Source organism: Sinohyriopsis cumingii, chromosome 10 (assembly GCF_028554795.1).
Source record: "Sinohyriopsis cumingii isolate HCF-2022 chromosome 10, ASM2855479v2, whole genome shotgun sequence".
Classification (NCBI taxonomy): domain Eukaryota; kingdom Metazoa; phylum Mollusca; class Bivalvia; order Unionida; family Unionidae; genus Sinohyriopsis; species Sinohyriopsis cumingii.
Window position 1 is genome coordinate 99,772,913 of NC_142970.1, and position 12,106 is coordinate 99,785,018.

At 33.9% G+C, this 12,106-nt stretch overlaps 1 protein-coding gene across 1 annotated transcript in view; it reads left to right on the plus strand.

Moving 5' to 3' along the window:
- Positions 1–12,106, plus strand: part of LOC149790718 (uncharacterized) — a 395,180-nt gene that overhangs the window by 351,172 nt on the left and 31,902 nt on the right. Inside the window, exons 38-45 of the mRNA XM_089973252.1 lie at positions 573–602; positions 2,119–2,175; positions 3,775–4,341; positions 4,897–4,911; positions 7,573–7,593; positions 8,257–8,446; positions 9,060–9,436; positions 11,082–11,108. Coding sequence (XP_089829378.1) covers positions 573–602; positions 2,119–2,175; positions 3,775–4,341; positions 4,897–4,911; positions 7,573–7,593; positions 8,257–8,446; positions 9,060–9,436; positions 11,082–11,108 — 1,284 coding nt within the window. The remainder of the gene's footprint in view (positions 1–572; positions 603–2,118; positions 2,176–3,774; positions 4,342–4,896; positions 4,912–7,572; positions 7,594–8,256; positions 8,447–9,059; positions 9,437–11,081; positions 11,109–12,106) is intronic.

Consider the following 12,106-nt stretch of genomic DNA (forward strand, 5'->3'; position numbering starts at 1 on the left):
TATAGCAAGTTGCCAGGCTATAGCAGACCTATCCAATACACCAATCTTAAGTGTTACGTTTCGCCGTGACCATAACAAAATATACTGCGAAAACATTATTGTACGAAATTTTGCAGATTTACATTATTCTGAACCGATGGCTGATTAATTACAAAGGTGCTGATCAGATAGTTTTTTTTTAACCAATAGCTGAATTAAACTAACGGAAAAGAAACCTATTTCTCGTGGATTTTTTAAAATTCTTTGCCGGTAGTAGAGGTATGATCACTTCCAGGGACTCTTTCACAAATTTTGTTTGCATATCGTGAAAAGGGTATATTCTGAAATCAAAGACATTTTTATTTGAATTCATCTAAGCAGAAATTAAAATCATACATTATTTTATCGATACATGACCACTAGTCTGCCATTTTATTCTACATAAATTGATTACAGCGTACAATATTATTGCCGTCATTTGCGTATTAATTACAATGATGAAAATCTGCACCAATATCAATTCATATTATCCTATTACTGGTTATACAGTTAAAGCAACATTCATATGCTAGATTGGCTTTTATACCTTTCAGAGACCGTTCCGCCACCAACAATGCCGCCAGGTGTGTATTACAAATACTTTTGTCCTTAACATTTTTTATTTATTCCGACCTCACAATTTAGATTATCTGAACATAATAAAATCTATAAAAACATGAGAATTTTGCTAACTGATGCTGCTCAATGCTATATTTATCTTTATTATGTTTTAACATAATTATTTCAAGTTGTAACGTAATTTGATATTTTAAAAATATTTTGCTTGATTGGGGCACGTGCAAACTGTTTGATAGTATACCATTTAGGAGACAAATAAATATCATTTTTTCATAATTCTATATGCAGCTAAATTATGGTTCAGTAGATATGCGAGATCACCTATGATTCCTCAAGGTGCTTCGCAATGAAGCTTGTGTTATTACCCTAAGCGTTAAACCAACTGCCCTTCCCCGGCCCGTAAAAAAACCTAGAATGTCCTGCCTTTAAATTTGCATGTATATAGTTCCATAGAATCCAGTGCTTTTCGTGCAGCAACCGTTTTTAGCGATTAAACAATGTCAAGGGAATGTTGTGGAATTTACTGTAAAAGTTATGTAATTTGTCGAAGAGATAGTGTTGAGCTTCTGTATATTACATACTAAAGTCATTTTGTTTTACTCGGTTAGCCATTGCCTTGCTCCTCTCGATCTACACCTTGCTGGCGATCACATTGATTAGCGGCCTATTAAAACACAGCTCATTCAATATTTGACTGATATATGCTACCCTTGCACAGCGAGATCATTTACACTTTTAATCTGCCAAATGACGGAGGATGTAAATAACGAAGCATTGTTTGCTTGATTTTTGGTTTAACGCTATTGTTCAGTGCATGGTAGGCTTACACATGGCCACTAGATATCTGATGGAGGACGAACCCAGTAGAAGACCCAGAAGACACAATGATGAATATGAAGCAACTGGCAAGCTTTCTCACATTCCTATGCTAGCGGAGACAAGGAAAGAACCCAAGTGGACAGAGGAGAGATGTATCTGATTTATTAAGGCGAGTGCCTTAGATCACGTGGCCACCCAGAGTCCTCGATGAAAGAATACAAGCTCCAAAAGTGACTGGTTATAATAGTAGAAACGTTTAACGTTCAGTATGTTTGTTTCTAGTTTTCATGCAGATGGATTAATCTGTACGTTGTTCATGTAGAGGAAACTGAGTTAATCAATATAGACTAAACTCTTAAATTAATACAACTACCTAGGTTATAGCACATCCTCAGTACTTGATCTATGTAGTGAATCCCACGTCTAGTTTTAACGTTAGAATTGAACTTATGCTATAAAAACATCAAGGTTAGCTTAAATAATTTGTGCTGAAAATGAAACTTTCGCATTTGGAAGTTTGTTTCATTTGACTCTAGCTATATATATATATATATATATATATATATATATATATATATATATATATATATATATATATATATATATATATATATATATATATGACTATTCACATTCAAACATTTGGCATATTTCTCTATATAAACTTTCATTCATTTAATTGCGACGATCACTACTTTTCAGCCACCCCTGCTCTACCGACGACGTCTACTACCATTCGCATTTCAACTACTAAACCAGGTTTGATACAATTTGGTTCCAAGCATTAAACTCTTCCGAATACTAAACAAACATATATGTATTTGGTAAATTTTAATCAATATTATTTGTTGCCAAAATAGAATTCATAATTTATATAGAAAAATATTTTCCTACAAAGTAGCGTATTTTGGTTTATTCGTTGAAAAAAAAGAATATGTTAAATTTAGGTGGCAGTCATCATGAAAATTAACTTGGGTGAACATCGAATAATTTTAAATACCATATTCGTTCTTTATCTGTATTGTTAAAAGTGCCCCGTAACATTTGGGGGCAGCGTTGATGGGATCTCTAAGAAGAAGAAGAAGAAGAAGGAAAGAAAGAAATATAGAAGGAAAGAAAGAACGAAAAAAGAAAGAAAGAAGGAAAGAGCGAAATTTGGATAAGTTTCAAAGTAATATAAGACAACAATGACAGTATGAAGATCAGTGGATTCCATGAAAGTTTAAAGTGTAGTTTAAAACTATGGATTCAGGATTGATAATGGTCCTTGCTAAAGGAAGACACACACGACAGAAGACAGGAAGGGCAAGAGGAATGATAGGGAAGGATATAAATTTTGATATAGAAAGACAAAACATTTGAAATGATAATGTTTGTGTACACGTCTATTTCGTATTACGATCAATTTATTATATAACTATATCAATTTTTATAAGTAAAAGATCAATGAAAATTAGGTAATTACATGATGCAGATTATTTTGATGTTAAATTAATATATGATGTTTGTTTTGCATGCTGTAGAATACTGGATTTTGAATACATATATATTTAGCGAGTCATTGATTGTTTGCACTAGGTTATAAAACTATAATAGCGATAGCGAACCTAGAACTGAAATAAGATATGGCATAGAACTGTATATAATACAGCCATAATTGACTCATAAAACTTATTAACCATCCTTTATGATTTTGATAAAAACCTAGAGCTTTCTCTTAAGGGGGATGATAATGGTATCATATTAATGCCTAACATTTCCCCCAAGTTATTGCACTGATAATGAGTTTTGTTAAGTCAAGAATGATTGATGTATTACCCTGTCACATATAGTAATGTTAGAAACAAATTCTACATAGCTCACTCATATGATCTTGTTTCTCAGGTTGATCCCTTAGGACTGAGGTCTGTGTCTACCATGACTGGAAAGGCAATAATGTGGCCTCTTAATGAATCCTGCCTTTGTCTATATTCTGTAGTTTGATAAACTAATGCCCTGTTGTAAAAGTACCTCTCTGTTATGTGTAAGCGGCAGTCGTCTAGAGTCCTAGCCTGGATGTAAATTAAAATTTTTTAAAGCTATACTTGTTTTATTATGTTCTTAAAAGAATCACTTAAAACTGGTCATTTTGGTGGACGATTACAGCACTTGTATACTAAGAGTAAATTGTCAATAATAGGTAATATTATATAGTCCAGACAATAACATACTGATGTAATGTAAAGACTAACAAAAAGAGCCACAAAATACTTACATGCAAAGAACCTATCACGTTATAAACAATTTTATCAATCTCGCATAACTCCACTTTAAGATCTCATAAAAGAGTTAAATTTATTTTATCTCACTGATTTGTAGAATGCGAATTGTCCAAAGTGGATCTTGTGTTCGTCCTGGATGCATCGACAAGTGTAACAGAGGCTAACTTCGTCAAGATGCTTAATTTCGTTAAGAGTTTTTTGGCCGGTGCCGATGTTGACAATGGAAACGTTCGTGTTGGCGCTCTTATATACAGCACAGAAGTTAATATTCAGTTTCATCTCAACAGATATTCCGATAAAGCTTCCATGTTTAATGCCATTGAGAATATTCCTTACATATATGGTAGTACCAACACGGCGGATGGTTTAGAGGCCATGCATTACCAAATGTTTACAGAAGACAAAGGAGACCGTCCAGATGTTCCAAACGTTGCCGTGGTGATTACGGACGGCATATCCAACATCAACGCTCGCAGAACTATTCCTGAAGCCGAAGACGCACGTGCTGCCGGAATACATATATATGCAGTTGGTATCGGTTTAGTTGACGACAAAGAACTTAGAGGTATTGCATCCAAACCTGCAGACGAAAACACCTTCGCTGTTCAGAACTTCGACGAATTGGCAGGACTTGAGAAAAGGATCTTCACGTCAATTTGCCCAGGTACTGGAATGACTGAAATACCTTTCGTGCAGTCACGTTTGTATCACATTTGGGGATGTCGAGAATATTCGTTTCGTTTATTCTCTCTTGTTGTATACAAAATATTTAATGTTGAAAATTGATTCGTTAAGGATCGTGGCATTACACTTAATATGCATGTCGATGTTATTTCTTGTAATGTAATGTACATCTGTTTAAACGACTATGTTTAAGTTCTTATTTGTTCGTAATTGAGGTTATTACTCTTTCTTTAGTTTCACATTATGAAATGTGTGTGCAGTTTCAGTGTTAATTGATGTTCATATTAGCATAACCTATGGTTTATGCAATAAGCAAATTATATGTTTTTTCTTCAGATAGATACTATAGTTAATTAGCTACAAACATCAAAGGCGGCGCGATTGTATAATGATGACCACAAATTAATGAAGGGTGAGATATAGTATAAGCTCTTAGATTAAATTCATACTCGTCAAATGAAAATAATTAGGACAGTAATTTGTCTACCATGGTTATTTTGTGACTGACTAACCGGCATTTCTTGCAACATTTCAGGAGAAACTTCAACAGGTAAGTTCATCGTTACAATAGCAGTGTCAGAAGCTTATTTGTCCGTGTCCGTGCATGTGTAATTACTCGTCGGTCTTTTTTCGACTCACGTTCGTTATGTAGGAAATGTCGTCGTCGGTTTTGTGTGCGTGTCCGTCAATGTTATGTGCAGAACATGGCACAGTCTTGTTCTCTCCGTGTGTCTTTGACGTCCGCAGTTCGTAAACACTTGATGTCACTTGATTAATGTCCGTACGCTATTTGTGCAATGAGTGCAATGTGTTTTTTGTTACCTTCCATTTTGTTATACGTTTACATAATATAATTATGATATTGTTACTATGATCCAAATGTTTTAATTCTCCATGTGTTGTATTCGAACATGTTAACATTATGACAAGTTCAACATGACTGGATCTATAAGGGAGGCAGACCGGCTATACAGCAAGAATGAAACAACTAATTACAAAAATAAAATATAAATGGACTTTAACAATATCTTTCACAAATTCAGACCATCTAAACAAAATATTCCAGAAGCTACTGATGTGTTTATGCATTCTTCACGTACAATAGTTAATCATTTGCCTACTCATCATTAGATTACAAACAAGCTACCCGAATAATACACAGGAATGAGTTTGTAAAATTACTGTTCGTGTAATTGTGGTTTCAGTATTCATGTAACAGACATGTGGGTGCGAAATCGTGGTGCTGAAATAGAAAAAAACCCAGAATATTAGAAAAACATGATGGTTATAACCATCTTATTCGAAATAATTTTTCCATTCACACTTGATTTTAGAAGCAAGTTTTGTGATAATGCTGTTCAACACCCGACGTGAAATGTGAATTGTTATGTTGATATAACATACAAGAAAATTCTTAAAATGTGTGAACTGTCCTGTAATACTTCATAAATCAACAATGATTTTATCTCCCATTGTGCAAACACCATGATATTAAAATTAAATAACTTTAAATGTCGGAATGCTCATTGTCAAACCTATATTTATCAGTATAAACACGTTCTTGATGACAGCTTCTTTGAAGAAAATAAAAACATATGAACCACGGCATCTTCTGGTTCTGCTTGTGTTTGAAACACGTGTTTTAAAGTCTGCACAAAAGAGTCAGGTAGTAATTTCATTAATGAGTTTTTTCAATTTCGAGTCTGTGAAAGAGCTGCAATTCCAATAATAAAAAAAACCTTTCTCAATGAGTTACAACAAGGATACGCTCCCAAAATAATATTTCATTAGTAACCCATCTTGGCAAGCCAACCCATATGTACTCTATTTTATGCTGACCTGCTTCCTGTTCGTTCATATCAATAGTATCGTGGGTCTTTCAGAGAGTGAAACATATTCGCTTTCGTCAGAGTTTCACTAATTAGACTATACAAAGGGTCCAAGTTTGCTTTCACACGGCCAGGCCACAACAAGGGCTTGCACAGTCTAATCATACCCTTCACATTTTTACTTCCTCAACCATATGAACTGGTATGAGTTATAATCACTGAACCGTGTATTATATAAACAATTTAAGTGTTACACATCATAGCATAAGCATCAATAAAAAGGCAGTGCAGAAAACTAGCTATACCGTTGAAGGATATACACTGCCTGAAGGAGACAGCCTTAAGGTTTAGCTCTACGTGCCTGGGACTAAAAATTCAAGCATTGTATACACGTACCAAGCTTGAAAAATCTACAGTGAGGTACATAAGCAAATAATGTCGACAAAGTGCGTATTAAACAATAAGGTCTGAGCAAAGATGACGTATATCGTGATAGTCTAACTGATCCTAGAATACACAATAAGTAATGTACGCGCAATTGCACGACGGCAAAAGGGTTCATGTTGATCTGTATTCAAATTTATGCACATTATACCGGGACAATCAGTTTAATCTAAGTGTCAACATTTACCACGATAAGCCTAATCTTTGGCAAAGCGACGAAAATTACATTATATCATGTTGTTTTCCTGGTCAGTTTGTTTACCTTAAAGGTAATAATAAATATTTTCTTTTACAACAATATCAAATTGTAATAATATTATGAATCAGATTCTCATAGACATAATTATGTTTAGATACTAATATATTTTAAACTTAATTTTAAAACCTTCTGCTAACATATCTAACCGTCACGTTGTTTGTAAATGAGAACATTTGAAGAATTACAATATACGTCCACTTTAATATACATCATAGTATTGCGTTGACTGGCACGCGAGTCAGTCTAACAATATGAGAATGACAGTTTCTCTAACCTATCTATCCCACACGTCTGATAGAACTTGTACCAACTTTAACCACAAATATATAATATTTAGGTAGTCACAGGCGATGCACATATTCTGGACATTGTATTATTACCTTTTCGTGTATTGCAAAAAACAAACGCACACAAACACATACACTCAATTACAGATATATCATATGAAACCGAATACGACTAATAAGAAGGATAAATATGAATTCGCATTGTCGCGATGTAGCAAATACCAGTACATTATATTAATTATGATGATGGCGATGATGGTTAAAAATCTTTGATCAATAATCTTTAAATTTGAATATATATATATGTATAATGAGTATAATCATTTTGCAGTAAGTTCACTTATGATAAGCAACGCTTATTTTGTATGACATAATTCACTTGGTTTTTTCAGAACAACCAAAAGCACCACCTGGTGAGTACACATCATATGCTCGAAAAGATCGAGAAATGACCCACAACATGACGCCAGTTTGTTTCAGTTCCATCACACGATATATAGTTTTTATGTTATGTGTGAGGGACTGATCTGTCAGAGTTATTTATTCGTATATGAGATTAGACTAAGATCTTAATCTGTTCCGTGTACTATGACGCAGGATACAAAATCCCAAAATCAAAATGCCTCTTTATTTTTATGATTAGTAGTTAAAGAGTTCAATTAAAACTGTAGATGATGCCTGCAACAGGACATATCATCGTTAACGTCACTAGCCCGTGAACCTTGTTTCTCCTGAAGTTTCCTGGATTATTTGTTTCCTTCAATGCCGAGTTTATTTGATGTTGTATATGAATAGTTTCTGCATGCGATTATCGTCCTAAAATTGTGAATTAGGTAGAATATGTCTGCTTCACACCAGTACAGCTATGTGGCAGTCTGTACCTTATGTATATAATATCTACTCCATTTGATATGACAGTCTGGGAATATGCATGTTTTTAGATCATGGCAATTGCTTCTTAAGTGTGACTGAGTGAGTAGGCGTCAAAAAATATTATTTCATAGTAAAACCTCTCGAGAATAAATTAGAGTTCGTGTTATTCTAAATTAAATTCGAATTATTTGATTCATATACAGCTTGCGCAGATGCTCAAGTTGACCTTGTTTATATACTCGACGCATCGACCAGTGTGACAGATGTGAATTTTGCGAAGATGCTGGACTTCTGTAAACAGCTGCTAGAAGAAGCTGATATTGACAGCGGTAATGTGCAGGTTGGCGTCGTTGTTTACAGTTCTGAAGTACGAATTGAGTTCCACTTGAACAGGTGAGGTTTGAAAAACATTCATTTATATGTTGTATTCTTCCTTTAGCAGGTTTTAACTGGCATGTAAAAGAGAATACAGTAACATCATTATACAGACAGAGTTATTCTGACAAAATGACATGAATGATGTGGAAAAACATTTATATGTTAAGCGGTTTATCTATGTACTATATTGGCACACTCGCGACAGAATGTGAACGACAATTAGCCTACATTTTCACCAGTCGGAATGAGTACATTTTTGAGAGAAAATTTCTTTGTTACTGGTGGTGATCAATCGGTAAGTATTGTCAAATACAAGTATCGCAATTACACCACAACAAAATTTTCATATCGTTCACTACACTCATGTTCTTAATATGTATATGAATTTATTATGTGGGTGCGCTGCCTGAATTATACAAAATATTGAAAATGTCTTGTCATGAGACCTTCGATGATATTTACATGAAACGTGTACGCGGGAACCTTTAGAGCTAAATGAGCTTGAAATGCATACAAAAGACATGGACAATACTTAGCAATGTATAATGTGGTTTTCTTTTTAATAGTGAAGAAACAAACATGCTTGTAGCAGATAATGTAAGATTATTTACAAGAACGCTTCTTTCAGGTACACGACAAAGTTAGAAGTAATGGATGCTATTGGTAGGATCAAGTATACTTACGGCAGCACCAACACTGCTGGTGGACTAAAGACCATGAGAGTAGAGATGTTCTCCTTCAGAAACGGTGATCGCCCTGACGTTCCCAACATAGCAATCATTCTTACAGACGGAGTATCCAATATCAATGCTAGGCAAACTATCCCAGAGGCAGAACTAGCTCGAGCCGAAGGTATCCATATTTATGCTATTGGGATAGGGCTACCGGATACCAGGGAATTGGATGCAATAGCTTCACCTCCTGCTTCTGAAAACAGCTTTAGTGTCCGCACCTTTGATGAGCTGAAAGCGATCAAACAGAAAGTATTTTCATCTCTGTGTCCGGGTAAGATTGGCCTTTTTATCTCTTAGACTTTCAGTTGACACAAGATCGTGTTTGTGACGTTTCTGATTATATTATTTTCATGGAAAGTTCCAGTTAGTTAGCACTGTGTTTGATAATACATATAACATTGTTTGATGCCCGGTAATACATGTAAAATTGTTTGATGCTTGAAGGTGTCTGAAAATAATTGTTGGATAAAACTATATAGTTTCTCTGAAATTGTGAACCCGATATTCCCATTCATTTTATTAAATGTTTGAAATTAGATCATATTAGTGTTTTTGCTTATGTTTCACATAAAACCATTTCGATTTTATTTGACATTCCTTTGTTCTCATAGATAGTTTGATTCATCAAATACATACATGTGATAGGGATTAAGGGTAAAATGTCGGATGTACCTAATACAATTATATTACGCACGACAGCCTTTGACGAACAGATACCGTTTTTGTCGGTTCTTAAAGCAGTGGGATACTGGTACCATAACTGCTAGTCTTTTGTACAAGAAGGTCGGTATATGTACAATTACACTCCATTTCGATTGTATCACAATATTAACCATAATCTTTCACTTTGTAAAGGTAGTACATATTAAAATACACTAAGACTGTTAAGCAAATGAAACACAGCTGCACACCACTCCTTGGGAGCTATGTTGACTGAAAGCTTTACACTTTCTGCTTTGTATGTAGTTAACTATCTTCAACCGTTGCTCGATGTGCAGTGTGTATGTTACATTTCGTCATTAATAAATGAGCCGATGCTCTGTTAATTTAAATCAATATCATTATAGGGCTGTTTGGTTCTAGGAACATGAAAATAAATACTCTCGAATTTCAATTATGGAAATTGCCTAGAAAAATGTGCGCTGAAATAATCGCCATTAGTAGTTCAAACATTAGATGTGCCACCTTTTTCAAATGACTAAATGATTTGATGGGTCATCTGTCATTAGAGATGAATCTACATGTTATTGTACAGAATGAAGCTTTGATATCTTTTAATTTTCCCTACCCAATTTGCGATGTTAAGAGAATAATTTCTAGCAAACAATTATACGGTCGATGGCAGTATGTCATACATTTAGCAGGAAATGCGAGCAGTTATCTAAGGATATCGACCCATAACAGAGTTGTAAATCTATCAACGCTTTTTTAACTTATTAAGACTTAGTATACGTCAGTATTTACATATCCCTACGAATTGAATTTCAAATTGTATCCTAAGACCCCAAAGATGCGATACAAATAGTTTATATTTGCTATTTTCTATGTGTGTGTTGTTTTGTTTCGTTGTCGTTTTGAATTTTGTTGTTTCTGATTATATAATTGACGAAAAATAAAATAACATATCAGCATATTTCTAACTTATTGTGACATGTTTATGACAATGTATGCAATGAACATATATTTGCATACATAGAATGGTCATGAAAAGTATACATTTATTCTAAATCAATTATTCTTTTCGCAGCAACAAACTCCAGAAATTTATTATTTTATCCATGTTATCCATTTAAATATTTTTTTTATATAAATGTGTGTCCTCTCTTTCTATTCCATGGACTGTATGTTGATCATCGTCTTGTGATGTTTTGTGTGTCAAACTGTTATGTGTTATACTTTTCCACTGTGGACGAAAGTACTTAGAGGAAAACAACGAGATTCTGGTAAGCCTTTTGTGTTCTGCCTATGTTCAAATCTATAGTATTGTTGTTTGTTTCTGGACGGTATGTATACGAAGAGGCGCTGCAAATAATTGAAAACAGACACATCTTTTTTCACAATCCTTTATGCAAATTCATATTTTCTAATCTCTTAAATTAGAGAATGATTGCAGCTTGTATAATGTCCCGAAGAATTACCTCATGAATAAATACATTTCGCTTTAAATATTTTTCTCGGCATTGACAACTATGTATACCATGCACGGAAGGTTCAAATACTCAGGACCTATTATTTTTTTCTTAATCAAAAGAGTTGTTGCACATTTAATGCATGATTTGTAGAGTCTACGTCGATTACGAGAAATAGCCAAAATGCAAATGTATAGATATTGCCTCATTTAAAAAAGACGACGCTCACTTACAATTTCGATGTTGTCAGTCATTTTCAAGATATATGAAGATAAACATGCATTATAATTATATGGTATTAAATAAATATGTCATCCAATGACCATTTGGTAAGTATGTAATTATATGCTATTTATTAACTATGTAATCCTATGGTATTTGCTAACTATGTATTATTATGGAAATTTATTAACTTTGTAATACAATGGTTTTTAGGAAATGTTCATGTAATAAGAACAAGTGGATTACGAAATATATTACTGTAATAACGTGTTTTACCTTTGTCGGTTGCCTTACTGAAATTATGACTCTGCTAATAAGTGCAAAATGCGACCTGACTGTGACAATCATTTGAATTAAATGCTCAATCTGTGCAATATCCTAATCTATTTAATTTTTGACTTTGCGAGATTTCTTTTGCTGGCATGAATTTATTATATGTTTTACTTATATGCGAATTGCAACATTAGTATATTATCCACAAATAACGTGGGACTGTTTTGAAAGTAACAAATATATAGACAGAAATGCTCCCAATATATTTAGCCGATATGCTTTTATATTTGGTCACTAACTTTAGGAGCAAAATGACA